We start from the raw sequence: 26,208 nt of genomic DNA on the forward strand, positions 1-26,208 counted from the left end.
CATTCTTTCTTCTTAAAGAATGGATGACAAAGGAGAAGTGAAGTGCATTAAGTTTTCCTTAGAAAATAAGATATTGGCTGTTCAGAGGACCTCAAAGACTGTGGTAAGACTTATCTTTAAAATACAGCATTAAAGGGCATTAGAAATACATTTGGAAGAGAAGGAATCGCAAATTTTCAGTGTTAAAGGCAACTTTTATTATCTTACTGTTGTGAAAGGTATAGTTATGTTGCATTGTATTAGAGCCTTCAAAAACGAAAAAGACATTTGAGTGGGTTAAAAAAATGACCTTAGTTTGATTTTTAAATTAAATTAAAAATTTTTTTTTGAGCCAGTCTTCCTTTGTTGCCCAGGCTGGAGTGCAGTGATGTGATCTTGGCTCACTGCAGCCTCAATCTCTCAGGCTCAAGTGATTCTCTCGCCTCAGCCTCCCTTAAAAATTGTTAAAAAATAATTTGGAACTTCATGTGTCTTTTGTATTGCTTGATAGCTAGCAGCATAGAATATGTGAGGTAATTTTGGCTACTTTGTGAATTAGCCTTTTCATCTCTCATTTCTGAGTGCTAGATCTGATAGGAGCAGATATTCCAAGTTGAAGCAGCCTACAGGCACTTTAGCCTGTGTAAATGTTCACCATTGCCGTTTGTAGAGTAGAGGGAAGGCTGTTAGAAACAGGCAGGATCCTCTGTTAGTTTCTTCCATCAGTTTTAAGTGTTAAAGTCTTGGGGAAGCCTCTTAGTGCAGCAACACATTTCTCTGACATCAGCTGCTTGAGGAATGAATTTTTGAAAGGAGTTACTAAACTGTAACTGAATATTTGTATTAACTTTAAAAAAATTGAATCGTAAGCCTGCTGCTGTTGAGACAGATGATCCGAATTGGTCTTTTTATCTTTCCTGTGTTTTGGTTGTCTTCAGTTATTTTCTGGTCACTTTTTAAGTTAATATTTATTTTTCTTGTCTTGTAGTATGCCAACGTAGGTTGGCAGTATGCTGCCTAATCCAAATTTGTGTGTGTCTGTGTGTTTTTCCTTTCAGGATTTTTGTAATTTTATCCCTGATAATTCCCAGCTGGAATACACACAGGAGTGCAAGGTATGACCCCAGGCCCTTTCTCAGCTGCTGGTGTCAGTGGTGTTGAGCTGGGTTATGTAGTGGAGAGCGGGGCATCGGGGTCGCAGGGAGCACAGACTTGAAGTCAGACTGTCCCTCATGTTGATTCCCAAACTGGAGTCAGGCGGGGTGTTTGCTTTGTGACACTGAACAGTTTTCTAAGTTTGAAAGCTTGTTCCTCTGGAGGGGGAGGGTTCAATGGATGATGCGTGGTGAACACCCAGTAGTGCTAGCCATTGGGGCTGTCGTCTGTCTTGCCCTTTTTCTTCTCACTGGGCCGACAGCACATCTGGGTCTGGGCCCTGGGATGCCTCACAGCCACCTGGAGTGGAGGTTTCTGGTGAGGAGTTTCTTTTTCTGTTTCCTGAAGTTTCCTTTCCTCAATTTGTTGTCTTTGTCTTGTCCTTACTCTTTCTTTCTTCTCCTAGGTGTTGATTCTAATCCACATTAATGAGATTTGCTGGGTGTAGTAAACTGGGCTAGAGGGAGCTGAGCTAAAATTGGCAGTGTGGCACCTTGGGCGCTGACAGAAGCTGCTAGTGGTTGGGGTAGGGCTTTCTGCATTTTTGTGACTGTTTTGCTCAATGGAGTTCAGGGTGGACTCTTTGGTGAGGAGAGGTGCATCCCCACCACTGTCCTCCCTGCCCTGCAGTGGCCCTGTGTGAAGAGACCCTCAGCCCGGCCCTGCTCAAACCTGTCTGCCCTCAAGCGAGTCAGGTGTGTGTCTCAGGGTCCTCAACCCATTTTAGTCAACACTTGCTAAAGACCCTTAGGCCTTTGTACATTTTTAATAACCATTTTTATAACGTGGGTGACTAAGAATGTTGGCAGTATGGTGATTCCTGCAGGTAGAAGCTGCTGTCTGTGAGCTCTGGTCAGTTACTTTTCTACAAAACACAGACTTCCCCTGTTCTGTTTAGTAGAAGGAATTAGGATTCAGGTTCTTGAATGAAGAGTTATGGGCAAAAATCAGGGAACATTGTATTTAAAAGAAAATTTGTTTTGTTAATTAGTAAACATTCCGGGGAATGTTCATTAAAGAATGACAAACTGCAGAGTTTGTGAAGCTTTTGAAGAGAGTTATATGTGTTTTTTCTTATTAATTAAAAATATTTTTAAAAAATTTTTCTTAGACTAAGAATGCCAACATTCTAGGATTCTGCTGGACTAGTTCTACTGAAATTGTCTTCATAACAGATCAAGGAATCGAATTTTACCAGGTATTATGTTTATCATTTATGTTTGTTGGTTAAAGTTCAGCGATAGCATTCTGGCAGCCTTTTGAATTCAGTACTGAATATATATATATATATATTTTAAACATTTTCTAGAGATGGAATCTTGCTCTGTTGCCCAGGCTGCAGTGCAGTGGCACCATCATGGCTCACTGTAATCTCAAACTCCTGGGCTCAAGCAATCCTCCTGCCTCAGTCTCCTGAGTAGGTGGGACTACAGGCATGTACCACCATGCCTGGCTAATTTTTATTTTTATTATTTTATTTTATTTTATTTTATTTTTGAGACGGAGTTTCGCTCTTGTTGCCCAGGCTGGTGGAGTGCAATGGCGCGATCTCGGCTCACTGCAACCTCCGCCTCCCAGGTTCAAGCGATTCTCCTGTCTCAGCCTCGTGAGTAGATGGGATTACAGGCATGCATCACCATGCGTGGGTAATTTTGTATTTTTAGTAGAGACGGGATTTCGCCATGTTGAGGCTGGTCTCGAACTCCCGACCTCAGGTTATCCACCCGCCTCGGCCTCCCAAAGCATTGGGATTACAGGCGTGAGCCACTGCGCCCGGCCCTGGCTAATTTTTAAACTTTTTTGTAGAGACGAAGTCTCGTTATGTTGCCCAGGCTGGTGTCAAACTCCTAACCTCAACTCCTGCCTTGGCCTCCCAAAGAGCCAGGATTACAGGCATGAGCTGTAGCACTCAGCTTTAGTCTCTTGCTGGGGATTTTATTCTTTTTTTTCTTTTTTCTAATTGCAAGTAATACATTTAAAAAAAAAAAAAAGAAAAGAAAAAGGGCTTGGTGGCCCATGCCTGTAATTCCAGCTCTTTGGAAGGCCAGGGTGGGCGGATGGCTTGAGTCCAGGAGTCTGAGACCAGCCAGGCCAACATGATGAAATCCCATCTCTATAAAAAATACAAAATGTTAGTCAGGCATGGTGGTGTGCGCCTGTAGTCCCAGCTACTTGGGAGGCTGAAGTGGGAGGATTGCTTGAGCCTGGGAGGCAGGAGGTTGCAGTGAGCCAAGATCACAGCACTGCACTCCAGCCTGGATGACAGTGAGACCCCATCTCAAAAAAAACAAAACACAACAACATTAAAAAGTGGGCAAAGGCCAGGTACAGTGGCTCACACCTGTAATCCCAGCACTTTGGGAGGCCGAGGTAGGTGGATCACCTGAGGTCAGGAGTTTGAGACCAGCATGGCCAACATGACAAAACCCCATCTCTATTAAAAATACAAAAATTAGCCAGGTTGGTGGCAGGCACCTGTAATCCCAGCTACTAGGGAGGCTGAGGCCAGAGAATTGCTTGAACCTGGGAGGCGGAGGTTGTAGTGAGCTGAGATGGTGCCACTGCACTCCAGCGTGGGCAACAGAGCGAGACTCCGTCTCAAAAAAAAAAAAAAAAGTGGGCAAAGGACATGAGCAGACACTTTTTAAAAGAAGACACACATGCGACCAACAAACATAAAAGAGCTCAACATCACTGATCATTAGAGAAATGCAAATCAAAACCACAATGAGAAACTATCTCACACTAGTCAGCATAGCCATTATAAAAAAGTCAAAGAATAGCAGATACTGGCAAGGTTGTGGAGAAAAGGGAACCCTTATGCACTATTGCTGGGAGTGTAAAGTAGTTCAACCTTTGTGGAAAACAGTATGGCGATTCCTCAAAGAGCTAAAAGCGGAACTACTGTTTGACCTAGCAGCCCCATTACTGGGTGTATATGCAGAGGAATATAAATTATTCTACCGTAAAGGCACATGCACGTGAATGTTCATTGCAGCACTGTTCACAATGGCAAAGACATGGAATCATCCTAAATGCCCATTAGTGACAGATTGGATAAAGAAAATGTGGTACATGTATACCATGGAATACTATGCAGCCATAAAAATGAACAAGATCATGTCTTTTGTGGGAACATGGATGGAGATGGAGGCCATCATCCTTAGCAAACTAACACAGGAACAGAAAACCAAATACCACATGTTCTCACTTCTAAGTGGGAGCTAAGTGTAAGTTATGAATGCAAAGAAGGAAACAACAGACACGGGGGGCTACTTGAGCAGGGGAGGGTGGGAGGAGGGAGAGGAGCAGAAAAGATAACTATTGGGTACTGGACTTAATACCTGGGTGATGAAATAATCTGTACCACAAACCCCCGTGACATGAGTTTACGTATGTAACAAACCTTCACATCTATCCCTGAACCTAAAAGTTAAAACAAAAAACATTCAAACATTGCAAGATACGTAATATGGAAAGCAAATGTTCCCTATAATCCTGATAAATAATTATTATGAACAGTTTGGTGCATATTCCTCTATTTTTAAAAATAAATACAAACTTCTTTTTAACAAAAAGGGGAATGTTGTATATAAACTTTTGCAGCTAGGTTTTTTTTTTTTTTTTTTTGTCCAAAGTGTATCTTGGACATCTTTCTATATTTTATTCTGACTGGGTAGTATTCCACTGTATGGATGGACTGCAGTTTAAAAATTTTCTTGTTATTGGACATTGGCTGGTTTTCCCTTTTTTTGTGATTACAAATAACCCTTCAGTAACATGCTTGTACACACTTCTTTATGTTAGAGGGAGAGTTGCGGTATAGGTACGAACATCTGAAAAGCTGAACCGGTATTGCCAAATTTCTTCTAGACGTGTATTTTCACTAGCAATATAGGAACTTCTGATTTTCACACCTTTAGGAGAACTGGATATTATCAGTCTGTAGACATTTGCCAACCTGAGAGGTAGAAAGACTTTTTTTTTTTTTTTTTTTTTTTGAGACAGAGTCTCACTCTGTCGCCCAGGTTGGAGTGCAATGGTGCGATCTCGGCTCACGGCAACCTCCACCTCCTGGGTTCAAGCAATTCTCCTGCCTCAGCCTCCCAAGTAGCTGGGTCTACAGGCGCCCAGCACCATGCCTGGCTAATTTTTGTATTTTTAGAAGAGGTGGGGTTTCACCCTGTTGGCCAGGCTGGTCTTGAACCCCTGGCCTCAAATAATCCACCTATCTCGGCCCCCTAAAGTGCTGGGATTACAGGCGTGAGCCACCATGCCTGGCCGAAAGACATTTTAATTTGCATTTTACATTACTGGGGAAGTAAGCATCTTTTCATTTGTATATTGTCCATTTGTATTTTCTTAACTTCATCTTAAAATTTTTTTATTTTGTAATAATTATTTTGAGACAGGATCTCTGTCACCCAGGCTGGAGTACAGTGGCACAATCACGGCTCACTGCAGCCTCAACCTCCTGGCCTCACGTAGTCCTCCCACCTCAGCTTCCTGAGTAGCTGGAACTACAGGTGTGTGCCAGCACGCCCAGCTTAATTTTTTTTTCCATTTTTTTCTTTTTTTTTTGTAGAGATGAGGTCTTGCTGTGTTGCCTAGACTGGTCTTGAACTCCTAGGTTCAAGCCATTCTTCTGCCTTGGCCTCCCAGAGTGCTGGGATTTATGGGCATGAGCCACTGTGTGTGGTCAAAAAAATTTTTTTTACTGTGGTAAAAAACATACAACATTTATTAACTGTTTTTAAGTGTTCAGTTCAGTAGTGTTAAGTATATTCATTCACATTGTTATGAAATAGCTCCAGAACTTTTTTCATCTTGCGAAACCAAAACTATCCAGTAAACAACTCCCCTTATCCCTTCCCTGCAGCCCCAGCAATCTCTATTTTACTTTCTGTTTCTATGAATTTGACTCCTTTTTTTTAAGATGGAGTCTTGCTCTGTTGCCCAGGCTGGAGTGCAGTGGCATGATCTCAGCTCACTGCAACCTCTGCCTCCTGGGTTCAGGCGATTCTCCTGTCTCAGCTTCCTGAATAGCTGGGATTACAGGTGTGCGCCACCACGCCTGGCTAATTTTTGTATTTTTGGTAGAGATGGGGTTTCACCATGTTGGCCAAGCTGGTCTTGAACTCCTGACTTCAGGTGATCCACTCACCTCAGCCTCCCAAAGTGCTGGGATTACAGGCGTGAGCCACTGTGTCTGGCCGAATTAGATTACCTTTTATACTTCATATAAGTGAAATTATACAGTATTTGTCCCTTTGTGACTGGCTTATTTCATCTACCATAATTTCCTACAGGTTCCCCCATGCCATAGCATGTGATAGGGTTTCCTTTTTAAGACTGATAATACCGCATTGAGCGTATACACATTTTGCTTATCCATTCATCTGTTGAGGGACATTTGGGTTGCTTCCACCTCTTGGCCATTGTGAATAGTGCTGCTGTCGATACAGGTATGCAGATACCGCTTCAAGATCCCGTTTTCAGTTCTTTTAGATTTATACCCAGAGTGAGATTGCTGGAGCAGATGGTAGTTCTGTTTCTTAATATTTTAGGGAACCGCTATATTGTTTTCCATAGCAGTTACACCATTTTGCAATCCCTCCAAGTGTACAAGGGTCCCAGTTTCTCCATATCCTCACCAACACTTGCTGTTTTGTTTTGTTTTGTTTTGTTTTTGATACTAGCCATCTTGATCGTGGTTTTGATTTGCGCTCTTTGTTGATTAGTGATGTTGAGCACTTTTGTGTGTGTGTTTTGGCCACTTTGTGTATCATCTTTGGAGAAATGACTAATTCGGGTCATTGTGCCTATTTTTAAAATCAAATTACTATTATTTGTTGAATTGTAGTTCTTTATATATTCTGATATTAACACCTTCTTAGAGATACAATTTGCAAGTATTTTCTCTGAATCCGGAGGTTGCCTTTCCACTCTGTGGATTGTGTCCTTTGATGTACCTGCCTGTTTCTTTTCATCTGTTCCAGCTTCCTGACCTATTAAGCATGCTTCTGAGATCTCTAAGGGGAACTAATTTAGAGGGTGTTAAGAGTTCTTTCAGGTTTTAATTTTGTTGACCTAATGAAAGTCATATAATTTAGAATGTATGGTTAGAGAAAATACACCTGTGTGTTAATGCCATGGTGCTTTGCTGTAAGGCCATCATCGAAATCTTAGTAATGACTGGCTGGGCACGGTGGCTTATGCCTGTAATCCTAGCACTTTGGGAGGCCGAGGTGGGCGATCACCTGAGGTCAGGAGTTCGAGACCAGCCTGGCCACCATGGCGAAACCCTGTCTCTATTAAACTCCATCTCTACTAAGTGCCGTCTCTACTGTCTCAAAATAAAAATACAAAAATTAGCTGGGTATGGTGGTGGGCGCCTATAATCCCAGTTACTTGGGAGGCTGAGGCAGAAGAATCCCTTGAACGTGGGAGGTGGAGGTTGCGGTGAGCCGAGATTGTGCCACTGCACTCCAGCCTGGGCAACAAGAGTGAAACTCCGTCCCAAAAAAAAAAAAAAAAAAATTTGTAATGACCAATAGGAGAAGTTTAAACAAACTTTAGACAAATTCCGTACACACAGAAATAGAATTTTGTACATGTGATTGCATGGGAAGGGTGGCTTGCTTTCTGGGGGAGTTCCCTATGGTAATCATTTAAAAGTCTTTCTTTCTGTTCTCTGCAGTGGGAAAGTACACCTTAAGGTTACCTAGATGGCTTCAGATCTTCAAGAAAAAAGTTAAAATGAAAGAAGACTCTAGCACATCCTAATTATTATAGTTATTAAGAAGCTTACGGCTCCTGCCCCTGACTTGCGCAGCAGTTCTTCAGTGCAGTGTACCATGAGCATTAATGTCTTGGGGGCTCTATACAGTGTTCTGTAATATCGGAATATTTAGGGTACATTTAAAATGTGCCTGGATTATAAAGTACTGCATTTGTATGCAGTCTTATGAACACATCTGCTAGAAGAAGGGAGCTCCTCCCAGGCCCAGTGTAGACTGGAGTTGAGATGGAGGCCAAGCAGAAGGCAGATCTGCCATGGTCTGGGAGGTGGCCGAGTTAATACATGGGGTCCTGGAGGTGTCAGTTTCTTTTGGCCATTTCCTGGATGAGGAGAATTTTGTTGTAAATTGCTCTTAGGTGTATCCATGTGCTCCACATGCCCAAGCATGTGGAGGCACAGATAAGGATTTTGGAGGGAAGCAGCCTACCCAGGCTATAATTGCTTTGTTAAGGGGCAGGTTCCCTAATCCACTCTTGGAGCCTTGTTTCTCATCTGGCTAATAGGGCCAGTGATGCCTGCCTCTCAGTCATGGCAAAGAGTAAATGAGTTAGGAGGCTCTGTAAAGCACCAAGCATGGGGCTGGTTAAGTAGTAGCTGTAATAAGTACAAGTGAGAATGTTCATTTCACTTAGTGGGTTTCTCCTGCTTTTTATTCTCAGAGCGCACTGTAAGGATCTTCTGACAGTTTGCTATTATTGATTTATTTATTAATTGAGACTGAATCTTGCTCTGTCATTCACGCTGGAGTGTGATGGTGCAATCTTGACTCACCGCAACCTCTGCCTCCCGGGTTCATTCAAGCAATTCTTGTGCCTCAGCCTCCTGAGTAGCTGGAATTACAGGCATGTGCCACCACGCCTGGCTAATTTTTGTGTTTTTAGTAGAGACGGGGTTTTACCATTTTGTCCAGGCTGGTCTCGAACTCCTTACCTCAGGTGATCCGCCCACCTCAGCCTCCCAAAGTGCTGGGATTAGTTTGCTGTTTTTTAAATGAAGATCCTGTTTCTTAAACTCTGCTTCAGGTATTACCAGAGAAACGGAGTCTGAAACTCTTGAAGAGCCACAATCTCAATGTGAATTGGTACATGTACTGCCCCGAGAGCGCCGTGATCTTGCTGTCTACCACGGTCCTGGAGAATGTCCTGCAGCCTTTTCACTTTAGGGTAAGAGGAAGCCTCCCCTGAAAACAACACCTTTCCCCAGTTGTCCTCTGTTCCTGTAGCATCCTAATGTGTCAGGCACATTAGGGACAGGTTCCTCTAGCCGTAACGTCACCGCTCTGACCACTAGAGGGCACTCTGTATACCCGTCAGCTCCTGGAGCCATTCATTCTATGCTGGGCAGACAGGCTGTGAGAGGACACGGGGGACGGTGGAAAGGATCCAAAGACGAAGTCTGTGTTTATCCTTGTTGGTTTTACACAGGGAATGGTGAAACATTGAAGGGGTTTAATAAGCTTTTCCTAAAACATTTTCCCCCTAAACAGGCTGGCACTATGTCGAAGCTGCCCAAATTTGAGATTGAATTACCAGCTGCGCCTAAGTCAACTAAACCCAGCCTTTCCGAAAGAGACATCGCAATGGCTACCATGTATGTCCGTGTCAGAGAGAATTCCATCCTGTGATTGCTTTCAGTAATATAAATAATAGAAGGAGTGTGTTACAAGCACCACGTGATGCCCTGACCCCTAGAACACATAAGGGGGACTCCCCTTGTTCTGGGTATTCAGTGTATAGGTCCTGTGAACATAGAAAACCTGCAGTGTTTTTGGCATTCCTTTTTGATTTTTATCAGCTTTGTGATGCTAAGGAATTCCTTTACCTTTCTAGCCTGATAAAACAAGAACATTGAACCAATTTATTTCTTAGTATCTTTGTTTTAGAATTTCTTCTTCTTTTTTTTTTTTTTTCGAGACAGAGTCTTGTTCTGTCCCCTAGGCTGGAGTGCAGTGGTGCAGTGTCGGCTCACTGCAGCCTCCACCTCCCAGGCTCAAACGATTCTTCTGCTTCAGCCTCCCAAGTAGCTGGGATTACAAGTGTGCGTCACCTCGCCCGGCTAGTCTTTGTATTTTTGGTAGAGACAGGGTTTCACCATGTTGGCCAGGCTGGTCTCGAACTCCTGACCTCAAGTGATCCATCTGCCTTGGCCTCCCAAAGTGCTGGGATTACAGGCATGAGCCACTGTGTCTGGCCAAGTTTACTTTTTTTAAAAGCTAAGTTAAATAATAATTGTTCTAAATAAGAAGATAGATTAAGATTTTATGTAACAGACATGGAACTAAATTACGTATATATGGAGGTATATTTTCTTTCTTTTTTTTTTGTTTGTTTTTGTGATGGAGTTTTGCTCTGTTGCCAGGCTGGAGTACAGTGGCACGATCTTGGCTCACTGCAACCTCCGACTCCCAGGTTCAAGCGATTCTCCTGCCTCAGCCTCCCGAGTAGCTGGGACTACAGGTGCGTGCCACCATGCCCAACTAATTTTTGTATTTTTAGTAGAGACAGGGTTTCACCATGTTGGCCAGGGTGGTCTCGGTCTCTTGACCTCTTGATCTGCCCTCCTCAGCCTCCCAAAGTGTTGGGATTACAGGCGTGAGCCACCACGCCTGGCAGTACGGAGGTATATTTTCATTTGAAAAAGTGGATATCTCAATTTTTAAATTTGTAATGAAAATTTTAAACACACAATAGAGACTAATAAAAAAGAACCCCCGTATGCCTGTATCTGATTCGACAATAGTCAAAATTTTGCTTCTAAGTTACTTCTGATTCTTCTGTGGCCTAAAACAGTGGTTTCCAAACTTTCAAACTTTATGGTAGTTAGTATAATGTTCTTTCATTTCTTCTTCCTTTTTTTTTAACGTACTCTTCTGTGGCATTCCTGTTTATTTTTAAATTTTTTTTGGAGAGTGTCGCTCTGTCGCCCAGGCTGGAGTGCAGTGTTACAATCTCAGCTCACCACAACCTCCGCCTTCTAGGTTCAAGTGATTCTCCTGCCACAGTCTCCCAAGTAGCTGGGACTACAGGCGCATGCCACCACATCTGGATAATTTTTGTATTTTCTGAAGAGATGGAGTTTCACCATGTTGCCCAGGCTGGTCTTGAACTCCTGGGCTTGGGTGATCCTCCCGCCTCGTCCTCCCAAAGTGCTGGGTTTATAGGCATGAGCCACCGTGCCCAGCCAGCATTCCTGTTTAGACAATAGATAAAGTGAGAGCAGTCCTGGCTGAAGTGGAGGTGGGGACCTGTTCCCTCCCACCTTGGTCTCCTCCTTGTCCCTGGGCAGGCCCAGCACAGAGTTTACCACTGGACTAGAATATGCATTCAGGAACTGTTCACAGCAACATTTATTAGATGGCACTTAAATAGAAAAGGCTGAGCATGGTGGCACACACCTGTAATACCAGTGACTGGGGAGGCCAAGGCAGGGGGATTGCCTTGAGGCCAGGAGTTCAAGACCAGCCCGGGCAACATAGTGAGACCCTGTTTCTACAAAAAAATTTAAAAATTAGCCAGGCACGGTGGCACGTGCATGTAGTCCTAGCTACTGGGGAGGCTGAGGTGAGGGAAGATCGCCAAAGCCTAGGAGTTGGAGGTTGCAGTGAGCTGTGGTTGCACCACTGCATTCCAGCCTGGGTGACAGAGGGACACCCTGTCTCTGAAAAATGAAAAAAAAAAAAATAGTGATTATATTTTCCTGTTATTAAGGAATATACATTCATTATACAAAACTTGGAAAACAGAGAAGAAAATGAACTTAGCATGTCACTCAAGTATAACTATTACATGTGTTTCTTTCCAATCATTTTAGACTCTATGCTTAGGTTTGGGGTTTTGTTTTAAAATATTATGGTCAAGCTGTGTTTAGTGTGTGTTCTCTTTTCCACTTAACTTTATAATAGGCTTTGAGTAACTGCATGTTTCTTTGTAAACACTTGTTGGCAGCAAAATACTCCATTAAGTGAATATCTCATAATTTACTTAACCGTGATGCCATTTAGAACAAAGGAATTTTGAATGGCCAGATGTGATTTATGTCTGTTTGTTCCCTAATTAGATACGGGCAGCTGTATGTTCTCTTCTTGAGGCATCATTCTCGGACCTCCAACAGCACAGGAGCGGAGGTGGTCCTCTATCATCTACCACGGTAGATTTCATGCTTTGTTTTCCCTCTCTCTCTGATTTTAAAATGTGAACTGCAGCTTGTTGATCTGTTTTTTGCTTTCTATCCTACAGAGAAGGTGCCTGTAAAAAGATGCACATATTGAAGTTAAATAGGACGGGAAAGTTTGCCCTGAACGTGGTGGACAACCTGGTAGTCGTGCATCATCAGGATACAGAGGTACAAGCTGTCTGCGTTTCTTCCAAAGTTAAGGTTGCTTAAAAGCCTTGTGAAAATTGGCGGCTGGGCACGGTGGATCACGCCTGTAATCCCAGCACTTTGGGAGGCCAAGGTGGACAGATTGCTTGAGCCCAGGAGTTCGAGACCAGCCTGAGCAGCATGGCAAAACCCCACCTATATAAAAAATACAAAAATTAGCCGGGCGTGGTAGTGCATGCCTATAGTCCCAGCTACTTGTGGGGCTAAGGCTGGAGGATGGCTTGAGCCCAGGAGGTCGGGGCTTCAGTTAGTGGAGATCGCGCCACTGCACTCCAGCCTGGGTGATGGAGCAAGATCCTGTCTCCGAAAAAAAAAAAAAAATTGGCAAAATGTCTGAATAAGACTAGAAAGTGCATTTTTATGCTAAGAGTTTTGGTCTTCCAGATGGAAATGGGTTTGGTAGTCTTAAGTAGTTTAGAAAAAAGTGATTGTGTCAGTTGATTAAAGATAATTCAAAACTATTTCAGAAACTAACGCTTGAGATTTGACCTTGGAAGAAGGTGGGAATCTGCTCCATTCCACGAGTACTTGAACTCTCTGTTGCAATTGTGAGCATGGACGACAGTGCTGGGGGATAATGGTTTTGAGGCCGTGTGGACCAGGACAACTAGAATGGGTCCTGTGGGCTGGGCCTCTGATATAAAGAAGCTGCTTCCCTCCTCTACCCTCCCAGAGGGTGGTGACGCTAACTCTGTGACACGTGAGGATGTTTCCAGTTGAAATGACAGAGATCTGCTTAGGTCACTTTGAGTGAGCTCATCAAAGGAAGCATGTCATAAATGCAGGAAATACTTGTGAGAGGAGATAAAAATACTAAAAGAGAGTTGTGATGTTAATGACAAATTCCTTCTCAAGTAAGAGCTAGCCTGTAGGGAGGAAATGCAAACACAGGCTTTTAAACGGATTTAAACAGCAAGATGGGATGGAATGAAAGCGACTGGGCAAACCATGATTGATTTTGGCCTCAGTCTTGTCTTTTTCCCCCCCTAGACATCAGTAATATTCGATATCAAGTTACGGGGAGAGTTTGACGGCTCCGTTACCTTCCACCACCCGGTGCTTCCTGCTCGATCGATCCAGCCCTATCAGATCCCCGTCGCAGGTAACACGGGTTCTGTAGAGGAGTCTGTGCTGCCCTTTCACCATGTGGCTGTGTTCTCACCATGATCTTTGGGAGTCACGTTAAAAGTGGAGCGAGGAATAAACAGAGATTCCCAGATCTGTCTGATTTTGCCAGGGGCCATTTGTTCCAGTTTTGTTGTTGTTTTGAGACAGTCTCACTGAGTCACCCAGGCTGGTAGGTAGTGTCGTGATCTTGGCTCACTACAGTCTCCACCCCCTGGGTTCAAGTGATTATCCTGCCTCAGCCTCCCAAGTAGCGGGGATTACAGGTGTGTGCCACCGTGCCCAGCTAATTTTTATATTTTTTTAAATTTATTTTTTTGACAGAGCCTCACTTTGTTGCCCAGGCTGGAGTGCAGTGGCATGATCTCGGCTCACTGCAGCCTCCACCTGTCTGTCACAAGGTTCAAGCTTGTGAGGTATTCAAGCAATTGAACCAAGTATTCAGTCGCTTAAATACTTGTGAGAGGAGATAAGGTTCAAGTGATTCTCCTGCCTCAGCCTCCCAAGTAGCTGGGATTACAGGCGTGTGCCACCACGCCCAGCTAATTTTTTTGTATTTTTAGTAGAGATGGGGTTTCACCATGTTGGCCAGGCTGGTCTTGAACTTCTGGCCTCAAGTGATCTGCCCACCTTGGCCTCTCAAAGTGGTGGGATTACAGGCATGAGCCACCACGCCTGGCCCAAATTTTTATATTTTTGGTAGAGATGGGGTTTCACCATGTTGGCCAGACTGGTCTTGAACTCCTGACCTCAGGTGATCCGCCTGTCTCGGTCTCCCAAAGTGCTAGGATTACAAGTGTGAGCCACCATGCCCAGCCTGTTATAGTTTTTTAAAAAATGCAACTACTACTGATCCTATAAGCTAAAATTATGTTGTGAAAAAAGCATTTTCTAAGATAGATGAATCTTCCTTGGGAGGAAATAGAATAATTTATCTTCCCTGAGCTTTAGAATGGATAGTTTTGATTAGCTGTTGATGGTGAAATATGTTTTAATATTGAATATGCCCGTAACGTTTTCTGTTTGCCTTAGCTCTGTACAGAACGCTGAAATTAACTTTGGCTGTAGGTTTGTTACTGTAACCTGGGATCACTTTTCTCTTTCTCACATTCCGTGTGACAGTGATGATGAATATTGCATTCTTTGGGACTGACAGTCACAGTAAGTGCTTCGGCTGTGGCTCTTAGGCTTACCCAAATCAGTCCTCCTTCTGCCTGGAGAGGTGGGGTTGGGAAGTCAGAAGAGTGGAGGTTAGGAATTCAGGAAAAGGGAAAGAAGTCATTTATTTGCTTCGTTTTGCCTTTTTCCAGTGTAATTGATTTTAAGATAGAACTGAAAGAATATTCAACACACACACACTCTCTTTTTTTTATCCTTAAACAGAACTTTATTTTCTCACAGTTCTGGAGGCTAGAAGTTCAAGATTAAGATGTCTGCAGGTTTGCTTTCTTCTGAGGCCTCCCTCCTGGCAGGCCTCTTTGCAGATGGCCACCTTCTCACTGTGTTCTCACAGGGTCTTTCTTCTGTGCCTGTCCCTCGCAGCAGTCTCTCCCGGCTCTCTTTTGAAGGAGATTGGAGTGCAGAATTGGCTAGTCTGAGGTTTCAGTGTGCAAGACGTAGTCAGATGGCTCACATTTGGAACCCTGGTACTAATGTTGTATTCTTTGTCAGATGGTGTTGGGCGGGTTGACCCAGCCTGCAGTCAGGATTTCCTTGTCCTGTTAACCCAGGAGTTCAGAATCGCACTCTGGCTGAAAGTTCAGCAAGAGCACCGTCGTCAGCCTGACTGCCCTGTCTTGCTGGATCAGCCAAAAGCTTAGTTACTTTCTGGCACAGTTGGAGGAAGGAGCTGGTTCTTAACAGACGTTCAATTAGGTCTTTTGGCTGTGTTCTTTCAAGCTTCTTCCTTTTCCTTTGTAAATAATGTTAGCATTGAAAGAATAGATTTTGCCAAGTGATTGTCTTGTGTCTGCTGCCCACTTGGCATGAAGGTAACTGCTGGTGAATTGGGAAAAAAAACTAAACATTTAGAACAAGCCTGTCCAACCCACGGTCTGTGGGCCACATGTGGCCCAGGACAGCTTTGAATGCAACCCAACACAAATTCTTAAACTTTCTTAAAACATTATGAGATTTTAAAAATGATTTTTTTTAAGCTCATCAGCTATTGTTAGTGTTAGTGTATTTTATGTGTGGCCCAAGACCATTCTTCTTCTTCCTCTTATGGCCCAGGGAAGCCAAAACATTGGACACCCCTGGCTTAGAACCTTCAGCTCTGTTCCGGTGGTACAGGACCAGTTAGGAGGCATCAGGTTCTAACCATCTGGTCATAAGGGAACAGATGCGAGGCCTGGTCACAGTAACAGCCCGTGCAGAGATCAATAGGAGGAAATCAGGAATCCACTGAGGGTCTGGGGATCTAGGTAGTGTGGGCTGCAGAGCATTTTCAGAGGTTAGTGACTCTCCTTTTGTTTCCCGCTGGGCTGTGAGCCCTGGCGGCTTGATGCATCCGTGTGTCTTGCCCACTGTGCTGCCACTGGGTGGGCGTGCTCAGGAATTGAATGAGCCTCTTTAGAAAGATATAACCAGCACTTTTGGGAAGAGTCAGCCACCCTTTTTCTTTTTGTTTTGGGCCTGTTAGAACAGTGGGTCTCAATCTGACTACATATTAGGATCATCTGGGGGGCCTTAAAAATGAAAGCTCTCACCTGACAGTGTGTAGGTCAGCCACCCAAGGGTGAGGGCTGTGCACTCGGTGCAGACCTTGACCCTTAGGTCCAAAGCGCGAGTGCTCTTCGCCAAAGCTTGTCTGCCTGGGCTCTTTCCTACCTTTGGGGGGTCTGTTCACAATGACCCTTTCTCTGACCAGCTGATTGAAACCTGCCTTCTGATTGTACCTGGGTAATTGGAACAGAACCAGGAGTCATGGTTAGCTTGTAGGGCTGCGTCCATGGCTCATGAGCAGTATAACTGGTTGTTAACGGTCCCTGTCATGTGAGGTTTTGGGGGTCTGCTTTCCAGACGAGCTCACTGTGCCTGGACCTACTCTATGCAATGGATAATCGAACTAATTATTTAGATAATTAAGTGGCTGGGCACAGTGGCTCATGCCTGTAATCGCAGCATGTTGGGAGGCTGAGGTGGGCAGATCACTTAAGCCCAGGAGTTGGAGACCAGCCTAGGCAACATAGACCTTGTCTTCACAAAAAAAAAAGAAAAAAAAAAAGTTAGCAGGGCATGGTCACATGCCTGTAGTCCTAGCTACTCTGAAGGCTGAGGCAGGAGGATCACTTGAGCCAAGGAGTTCGAGGTTATAGTGGGCTATGATCAACTACTGCACTCAAGCCTGGACAGCAGAGCAACACCCTCTCTTAAAGAAAAAAAAAGATAATTAAGCTACGGTAAGCTACAAGCCGCATTTATTTGAAACATTCTCCGTGGATGATCTGGGTATTTGATTTTGAATCCTTCAAGTAAATTTCTCAGTTCCTTAACGTGCGTATGTAAACGATCATGAGTCATCTTTGGTTATTAAAAATAACCCAAACCACAGTGATTGAAGCCTTGACATGCTTTCTTTTTCTTGGTGAGATTTTCCTGGATTGTGAGCTCCTTCTCCCTTCCTCCCCGTATGTGCTCTCAGTGAGACGGAACAGTTCATTTCTTCCTTGACTACAATTGAATAAACATTTCGTAATGACATTAAAAAGTATTGACTTTTGCGTCATAAGTACCAGCATTTGCAGCATTTTCTGACTGCATCGTTGCACTTATGTTTTCTCAATTTGTAGGTCCTGCTGCCGTGACCAGCCAGTCTCCTGTTCCATGTAAACTCTGTATCCTTTACTAAGGTGTGGCACCGTGCACAACAGGGCAAGTGGTCACCCTCAGAGAGTGGTCCTGAAGTCCTCCTCTGGGCAGCTGTGAATAACACTCCGAGAGCCACCCTGCAGGCAGCTTCCCTGACTGTCCAGGGGCCTCGCGTTTAGCGTGGACTCAGTACATGGTGGGCAGGGGCGAGTGCTAACGGAAACTGGGTTTGCTTTTTGTTTTCATCTTTTCCTGGTTTAGAATTTCCTATAACATGTGGATTCTTCATCTTGGATTGTCTTTCAACCTGACATCATTATCAGTGCAAGCCAAGGTAGGTCAGCGGGGACAGTTGTCGTGTTACAACATGGTGCTTGTTGACTTTGGATCCCAGTTGTAGCCAGGGACGTTTTCAAGGTGAATCTCTTAGAAATGACCCCTCCTTTCAAGCTTGGGAATGGGACTTTTTTTTTTTTTCACTTTATAGTGTTTTCTACTATATGTGCATTTTATCAAGAACATATACTACTTTTAATAATTAAAGCAACAACTAAGAATGCCATTCTCCTGCTTAAGCCCATTCTGGAAAGCCAGACTCCACCCCAGGGTGGATGGAAAGCCGGACTCCACCCCAGGGTGTCTCCCTCATTTCTCCCATCGACCTTCCCACCGGTGTCCGTGCCCTTTTCTGTTCTGCATGAGCCCGGGAGGTGTGCTCCTCTTTCTGGCCTTGCTGACGAAGCCTCCTCCGTCTGTTAGTTGTCTCTTCCTGGGTAATCTCTTTATTAGAGAAATCTTTTTTTTTTTTTTTTTTTTTTTTTTGAGACGGAGTTTTGCTCTTGTTGCCCAGGCTGGAGTGCAATGGCGCGATCTTGGCTCACTGCAACCTCCGCCTCCCGGGTTCAAGCGATTCTCCTGCCTCAGCCTCCTGAATAGCTGGGATTACAGGCATGTGCCACCACGCCCAGCTAATTTTGTATTTTTAGTAGAGACGAGGTTTTTCCATGTTGGTCAGGCTGGTCTCAAACTCCCAACCTCAGGTGATCCACCTGCCTCGGCCTCCCAAAGTGCTGGGATTACAGGCATGAGCCACTGTGCCTGGCCTGAAGAAATCTTATTTTTTTAAGGCAGGGTCTTGCTCCGTCACCCAGCCTGGAGCGCAGTAGTGCTATCTCAGCTTACTGCAGCCTTGAGCTCCTGGGCTCAGGCAATCCTCCTGCTTCAGCCTCCCGAGTAGCTGAGCCTACAGGCGCACATCACCACGCCCAGTTAATTTATTATAATAATAATAATTATTATTTTGAGACGGAATCTCGCTTTGTCACCAGGCTGGAGTGCAGTGGTGCCATCTCGGCTCACTGCAACCTCCAACTCCTGGGTTTAAGTGATTCTCCTGCCTCAGCCTCCCCAGTAGCTGGGATTACAGGCATGCGCCACCACACCCAGCTAATTTTTGTATTTTTAGTAGATACGGGGTTTCACCATGTTGGCCAGGATGATCTCGATCTCCTGACCTCGTGATCTGCCCACCTCAGCCTCCCAAAGTGCTGGGATTACAGGTGTGAGCCACCACAGCCGGCCTATAATTTTTTTTTTTTTGTAGAGACAGCGTCTTGCCATGTTGCCCCTGTGTCTCTAATACCTCGCCAGGCTGGTTATTAGAGAATTTCCTATGTTACTCTTTAATCCTCTGTGTATTTTCCTGCCTTTCCTCTGGAATTCCTAAGAACTCCTGAGGAGAGAATTAGCCCTGATGCTGTAGGCATCCACTGTATGTAATGCATTGTTGTGCCTTGTCTGTAACCCATAGCCTCATGTGACATCCACTGTATGTATGTAATGAAGTCGTTTCTCTCCTGTGCATCTCGCTGGTGTTTTCCTGTACAGCTGCTTTGTACCTGCCTTGGGACAACTGAAAAAGGGGTCACCCAGATGATTTTTTATGTGGCACTTCATTCTCCTGCGGCATCCCAATTGGGAAAGGCCACACCAGATGCTGGCAGTGTGGGTGATCAGTACATTTATGGGTCGATGAATGGATGAGTTATGATGTTCCATTGAGAGCCTCTGGAGTTACCTTTTAAACTAATGAGCCATTGTAGGAGAAACCAAAGCACAGGACTGAAGTTGATGCCACATGTTGACATCTTTTTCTGTTTTAAACGTTAAAAGAGGGACTAGGTCTAGGGAAGTCCCCATTTGGAATGAAGGACTAGGAGCTACACCTTTGATGTGCCCCTGAATGCAGAGGTTACTTGGAAAGAGTCAGCCAGGTGTGCGGTGGTTGGGCCTTCATCCTCCTGTGGTAGACACACTCCTGAATTGCTCCTGAATGGCTCAGCTCTGCTTTGGTTAGGAAGGAAAAGCTACACTGACTGTACTTTGTGGCTTTTTATCACCACCCGCCACCCGCCACCCGCCACCCGCCCCGCAGATGTTTAGGGGAACCACTTTTGGGCTTTTGTTACGGTTTGCATCATACTGTTTTATTTGCTGCCTCTTAAAATCCAGGTTACCTCTGGAACCTCCAAGTAAAACTTGAGCCCATAGTAAATCTCTTACCAGACAAAGGAAGACTCATGGACTTTCTCCTCCAGAGAAAGGAATGCAAGATGGTCATCCTGTCTGTCTGTTCACAGAGTAAGTTGAATCTTTCCCCCTTGCTCTGATTCCAGTGTGAGGCCTGTGCTGCCCAACACTTTTTATCGGGATGTGGGCTACATTGTTGTGCCTTGTCTGTGACCCACAGCCTCATTCTTTACGTGAGGGGTGGCTATGTGACCCCCTAGGAAAGGCTGCTAAATGGAAAGATGACTTGTAGAGATACTGGTAGAAAAGAACAATAAATGGGATGGTTCTGAATGAAAGTGGGCACACAGGAGGGGAGTGGGCCACCACCCCTGGCCTTCACACACACCTCTTTCAAAATCCAAGCCACTCACTGCATATGTGTCTTCTTTAAGAATCCCCTACTGAGGCCAGGCATGGTGGCTCATGCTTATAATCCCAGCACTCTGGGAGGCTGAAGCAGGAGGATTGCCTGAGCCTAGGAGTTCGAGACCAGCCTGGACGACAACATGGCAAAACCCTGTCTCTACAAAAAAAAAAAAAAAAATTAGCTGAGTTTGGTGGTATACACCTGTGGCCCCAGCTACTCCAGAGGCTGCAGAGGGAGGATTCCTTGAGCCCGGGAGGACGAGGCTGCAGTGAGCCATTTGTGTCAGTGTACCTCCAGCCTGGGCGACAGAGCAAGACCCTATATCAAAAAAAAAAAAAAAAAAAAAAAAAAAAGAATACCCTACCAATATGTGCTGTTGGTGTTTGTTTTCGTTTTGGTAGAGATGGGGTCTTACCTTGTTGCCCAGGCTGGTCTGAAACTCCCAGCGTTAAGTGATCCTTCTGCCTCGGCCTACCCAAAGTGCTGGGATTATAGGCATGTGCCACTGAGCCTGGCCTGCTATACCTTTTTTTTTTTTTTTTAACTGTAACCAGAAAGGGGTTGTGAATGACATCTAGGTATCAGGTCTTTAAAGTATTGCATTTCTTAGAGTGTCCTTTAAAGGTACTTTTGCATTGGTAACCTTTTGAGATTAGTTTTTATCATAGCAACGTGTGGAAATTCTGAAGCTGACATGAAGTTGGTTTGATCCGTGTGAACATTGTGCCTTTCCAGTGTTAAGTGAGTCAGACAGAGCATCGCTGCCCATGATAGCCACTGTTTTTGACAAACTCAACCATGAGTATAAAAAGTACCTGGATGCCGAGCAGAGTTATGCGATGGTGAGTTACATGGAGTATGACAAAGGGTCCTCCTCCCCCACCCCCTCCCGGGTATTTTCTAAGTAATTATGATGCAAAATTGTTTCCTATATATTAGAATAAGGTCGCTGAGATTTGCCGCCTGCCATAGGGCAAGGTGGCAGTAGTGGGGGATAGTGGAGGAGTAGTAAATTCAGGGTCCCTGCATCCCACGAGCTGGCGGCTGCATCTCACTTCATACCTTCACTGTTTTTGTTTTTCCCATCTGTGTTTGATCTTGCCTGTAGATCCTTGGTCTGCTGTTATAGATGAGAAAAATCAGTCTCTGCTTTGCAATGTTTCGTATATTTTTCTGTTATGCCGGAGTGAGGACTTAGTAAATTAAATTAGAAATATTTATATTTGCCACACCTTTCTTCCCTTTTGGGAAAGAATCCTGTTGAGATAGTGACGATTCAGTGTTAGCACTTAGCAGGCGTGTTTGTAGTCAAGGTAATAACCATGGCTTATCGCCACCAATTCCCGCTGTATTACTTGTACATCATATCTTCTGAAGCCAGAAGAAAAGTTTAGGACAAGGAGAATGAATTATTTCAATTCCAGGATCTGATTAGTCCTAGGCTGAAAATGGTTTTAAACCAACAAAAGCCCCAGAACTCCACTCCCCTTTAGCTGTTCATGGAAGGGTAAGAGGTCTGAGACAGGCACTGAAGAGGGCCGGTTGCCTGGACAGTGTCCATTCCTACGCTCCCAGACATGAGGGATGGCTGAGTCCTTTTGGACTCTATTGCTATGGGTGTTCTGGGCTGTGGGAATCAGTAGGTCTGATCCCAAATGGCAGTTTCTGTGCTGTCCCACATGGTCTGCTGAGCTCCATAAACCGTCATGACTCAGCAGTGTGGGCCACTGACCAGCCACATGAGCAGCATCTGGAGTTTCTTGGAAATGCAAGTTCTCAGGCTGTACCCCACAGCTATTGCATAATCTGCATGGATCTGAACTGCTTTCTTTTTTTTTTTTGAGACGGAGTTTTGCTCTTATTGCCCAGGCTGGAGTGCAATGGTGAGATCTTGGCTCACTGCAACCTCTGCCTCCTGGGTTCAAGGGATTCTCCTGCCTCAGCCTCCTGAGTAGCTGGGATTACAGGCATGCACCACCACACCCAGCTAATGTTGAATTTTTTTTTTTTTTTTTAAGTAGAGACTGGGTTTTTCCATATTAGGCTGGGCTGGAACTCCTGACCTCAGGTGATCCACCCGCCTTGGCCTCCCAAATTGCGGGGATTACATGTGTGAGCCACCATGCCCGGCTGGGACTGCTTTCAGACGTTAGGTGAGGTCGTCACGGTCTCACAGAGCTTTCCTATTCAGAAGGACTTGTGCTCTGGCTTGCCACTTAAAAATCCCCAGAGACTCCATGCAGGAGCTTCTCATTTATTGTAGGATCAGGGCTTCATGAAGCAGGGATGCAGCAGGCCCTATCATTTTTGCCAGATAACAAATGCCCATGGTCCGGGATTAAGCTTAGACAGGAAGTTAAAAAACTGCAAGAGGCTAAGTATGATATATCTTTAGAGGAAAATCTGACACATGCTTCTTCAGTTTCATCTACCGTGAACATTGGAGTGTTTTCAAGATGACCAATTCTGACTTCCTAGACTCTCCCCCAGCCAGCACAGGAAAAAGTTGTATCTAAGTAGAGAAAGTGTTTTCCGCGCATATCCTGGGTCCACATCGAAGAATTCAGTCCTTGTGGTTGAACTGTAAACAGCACCCTTCTTCTAAGGTGCCGAAGATCATAGTTTGTGGTTTTTTCTTTCAGGCGGTGGAAGCAGGGCAGAGCCGAAGCAGCCCGCTCCTCAAGAGGCCGGTGCGGACCCAGGCGGTGCTGGACCAGTCAGATGTGTACACCCATGTCCTCTCAGCCTTCGTGGAAAAGAAGGTGGGCTGCAGCTTTCCGCCTCTTCTGGACTGAGAATGCTCAAAACAAGGAAGTTGCGGAAAATGAGGAGACTTCATGTGATTAGAGTCACTTGAAGTGATTAGAATCACTGGAGTTTCCTTGGGTGAGGCCCTAGAGCTGGTAGTTTGGCTTCTAATGCTGAGGCCTAAAGCATAATTGTTGACGGGTGGTTCTGGAGCGATTTGTGCAAAACCAGTGAAAGATGAACACTGGGCCATTTTAAGATGGAAACAAGGTGGGGGTTGGATAGAGTTATATGCAGCCCCTTTTGCACCTCGTTGGTATTTATAAGACCACATTTTTTTCTCCCTAGGAGATGCCTCATAAATTTGTGATAGCCGTGCTGATGGAATACATTCGTTCTCTTAACCAGTTTCAGATTGCAGTACAGGTACCTTCAAATCATCTGGTCCCAAGTTAAAACAGCAGGAATTTAAAAAAAACCACAGTCACTGTCTTAGAAGATGACTCATATGCTAAGACAGGTCTGCCTCCCCGACTCAGAATGCTGAGTGACTCCTGACATTATTAGTTGGAATGGGAAGTGTAATGTCAAGTTGGGGTCTTTACCTGCATGACGAAACCACTTCTTGTAATGACAGACTTTTACCGTGTTGGTTAGAATAGCCAGTCCTTGGGGAGCCTCTAGTCTGTTGTAGCTGAATGATTTGGAAGTGTTCTTTCACTTTTTACTTTTGTCCTCAGCATTACCTACATGAACTTGTTATCAAAACACTTGTCCAGCACAACCTCTTTTATATGCTGCATCAGTTCCTGCAGTACCACGTCCTCAGCGACTCCAAACCTTTGGTATGCATTGCCAGATTTTTACTTCCATTGTGGTTAAAAATGGAAAATTTTAACCGTTATCTTTCCAACTGAAGTGGGTCTAAAAATGTCTTTCAGGCTTGTCTGCTGTTATCCCTAGAGAGTTTCTATCCTCCTGCTCATCAGCTATCTCTGGACATGCTGAAGGTAACTCTGATGTGTGAGGTTTTAGACTATGGAAACTAACTCTGTTCCTGTTGTTTGCACTGACCTGGACTTCTCTCCCTTATTGCTAGCGACTTTCAACAGCAAATGATGAAATAGTAGAAGTTCTCCTTTCCAAACACCAAGTGTTAGCTGCCTTAAGGTTTATCCGGGGCATTGGTGGCCATGACAACATTTCTGCACGAAAATTTTTAGATGCTGCAAAGCAGACTGAAGACAACATGCTTTTCTATACAATATTCCGGTTTTTTGAACAGCGAAACCAGCGTTTGCGAGGGAGCCCCAATTTCACACCAGGTGAGAATGCAATGAAAAGACTTGGGGTAACCATAGCCTCAAAGAGTAGCAGAGGGCACTGGCAGCTGGTGGGCGAGGACCCTGGGTTAGCATTTTTGTAAACAACACAATTTGATAACAGCCCACCTAGCCCTTGGCCCATTATTTGTAGTAGAGTGAATTCGGTATACTGACAGAATCTGAATTATGCTCTGGAACTCACCGAGGAGGTGTGTTTTGAGTCAAGACACATTTAGGACCCAGATCAGGCACAGCCCATCTCTTATAGCAGATCTTGGAATATCTCTTAAAGCCAGGAATAAGACGGCAAATGGTGGCTAAGGGTTTTAAAGGGTCTGGGGCTTATTAAGGTTTCAGTTTTATGAAGTATACATTGGTTGATCATTCTCATTTTTTTTTAAGACAGAGTCTCGCTCCGTTGCCCAGGCTGGAGTGCAGTGGTGTGATCTCGGTTCACTGCAACCTCCGCTGGGTTCAAGCGATTCTTCTGCCTCAGCCTCCTGAGTAGCTGGGACTACAGGTGCGTGCCACCACACCTGGCTGATTTTTGTATTTTTAGTAGAGATGGGGTTTTACTATATTGTCCAGGCTGGTCTCAAACTCCTGACCTCATGATCCGCCTGCCTCAGCCTCCCAAAGTGCTGGGATTACAGGTGTGAGCCACCGCACCTGGCCCTGGTTGATCATTCTCATCTCCAAATAGTTATATAACCTAAGACATCATTTTTAGGATAGGGAAGGATCAGGGCTGTCTAATGAAACTTCTAGGTCTATTTCTAGCTCAATGTAAGACGGCATTTAGTTACCATAAGGACAGGTTAGATAGAATCTCTTCCATTTAGCTTTTCTATTTGTCTCTCAAAGCAGATAGGGTAACCCCAAAACTTAGGAAAACAATGTATTTTATTAAAGAAAAATAAGTTAAAACCCAGTAGACACACCTACGAGATGCTTTCTTTGTCCCTCATTTCATGCCACATCTAACTGGCAATTAAATCCCTTCCTTTCTAGGGGAACACTGTGAAGAACATGTTGCTTTTTTCAAACAGATTTTTGGAGACCAAGCTCTAATGAGGCCTACAACATTCTGAAATCACTTGCTGTTTTTTTTATATAAAAATGTGTACAAAGTTAATTTATTGCATTAATAAAGCTCTTTAAACTATAAAATGTTATAAAGTGTATCTACAACCTCAAATGTCACTAAAAATATGGTATAGAACTTGTGGGATGGCTTACTCCTAAAAGGAGAGACGAGACAGTGCATTGATTGGCCTTTACAGAGTGTCAGTGAGCGGATCACATTCACAGCCATCTAGTGTCACCTCCTGCTTGCCAAAGAATGAGGTTTCTTTCCTGAAGAAGCTGGGAGAAGTTTAGTGTCCTGTGGTTGCCTCCAGATCTAGTAATACTGCTTCCCAAGTCAACTGTGCATTCCTGAGTTCACAGGCGCTACGTTCAAAGCTGCTGCCAAACAGCCGATGGTTGCCACCATCCGGTGTTCAACTTGGCCTTGCCGATGCAGCACCCGTCCAGTGGTAAACCAACCGACCCTTAGACACAGTTCAGTCAGGATGCCCTGCGAGAGGGCTAGAAATTTAGAAGCCGTTCGCGCTCTGTTCCTTTGTATCGCTCTTCAGTGGCACAACTTTTGGCTTTATTTACTGATGGCCCTATGAGAGAGAGAAAGACTTTTTCTTATTTCTGCAGGAGAAAGGGAGCTAGTTGGCTGGGCATAGTGGCTCATGCCTGTAATCCCACTTTGGAAGACTGAGGCAGGAGAATTGCTTGAGACCAGCCTGGACAACAGAGTGAGACTACATCTCTCTCCCTCTCTTTTGGAGATGGGCTCTTTGCTTTCTTCCTCAGGCTGGAGTGCAGTGGTATGAACACGACTCACTGCATCCTAAGCCCACCCTTCTGGGCTCAAGCAAGCTTGCTGCCTC

At 44.6% G+C, this 26,208-nt stretch overlaps 2 protein-coding genes across 8 annotated transcripts in view; one reads left to right on the forward strand and one right to left on the reverse strand.

Annotated features, from left to right (window-relative positions):
- Positions 1–26,208, forward strand: part of RMC1 (regulator of MON1-CCZ1) — a 30,245-nt gene that overhangs the window by 3,445 nt on the left and 592 nt on the right. For 2 of the 6 annotated variants that reach the window (XM_063699125.1, XM_063699126.1), the window contains exons 2-16: positions 8,959–9,099; positions 9,423–9,526; positions 11,993–12,082; positions 12,172–12,277; positions 13,307–13,418; positions 17,233–17,277; positions 17,532–17,585; positions 19,763–19,891; positions 20,925–21,031; positions 22,832–22,951; positions 23,286–23,363; positions 23,678–23,782; positions 23,879–23,947; positions 24,037–24,262; positions 25,274–25,432. In XM_063699125.1, coding sequence (XP_063555195.1) covers positions 8,959–9,099; positions 9,423–9,526; positions 11,993–12,082; positions 12,172–12,277; positions 13,307–13,418; positions 17,233–17,277; positions 17,532–17,585; positions 19,763–19,891; positions 20,925–21,031; positions 22,832–22,951; positions 23,286–23,363; positions 23,678–23,782; positions 23,879–23,947; positions 24,037–24,262; positions 25,274–25,353 — 1,566 coding nt within the window. In that variant the 3' untranslated portion in view covers positions 25,354–25,432. Of the gene's footprint in view, positions 1–18; positions 104–1,037; positions 1,095–2,245; positions 2,333–8,958; positions 9,100–9,422; positions 9,527–11,992; positions 12,083–12,171; positions 12,278–13,306; positions 13,419–17,232; positions 17,278–17,531; positions 17,586–19,762; positions 19,892–20,924; positions 21,032–22,831; positions 22,952–23,285; positions 23,364–23,677; positions 23,783–23,878; positions 23,948–24,036; positions 24,263–25,273; positions 25,433–26,208 lie in introns of those variants that run through there. The other 4 variants (XM_004059240.5, XM_063699124.1, XM_019014088.4 and 1 more) reach the window with 4 other exon arrangements.
- Positions 25,148–26,208, reverse strand: part of NPC1 (NPC intracellular cholesterol transporter 1) — a 55,666-nt gene continuing 54,605 nt past the window's right edge. For both annotated transcript variants that reach the window (XM_019014086.4, XM_019014085.3), the window contains exon 25: positions 25,148–25,935. In XM_019014086.4, coding sequence (XP_018869631.2) covers positions 25,853–25,935 — 83 coding nt within the window. In that variant the 3' untranslated portion in view covers positions 25,148–25,852. The remainder of the gene's footprint in view (positions 25,936–26,208) is intronic.

Source organism: Gorilla gorilla, chromosome 17 (genome assembly GCF_029281585.2).
Source record: "Gorilla gorilla gorilla isolate KB3781 chromosome 17, NHGRI_mGorGor1-v2.1_pri, whole genome shotgun sequence".
Taxonomy (NCBI): domain Eukaryota; kingdom Metazoa; phylum Chordata; class Mammalia; order Primates; family Hominidae; genus Gorilla; species Gorilla gorilla.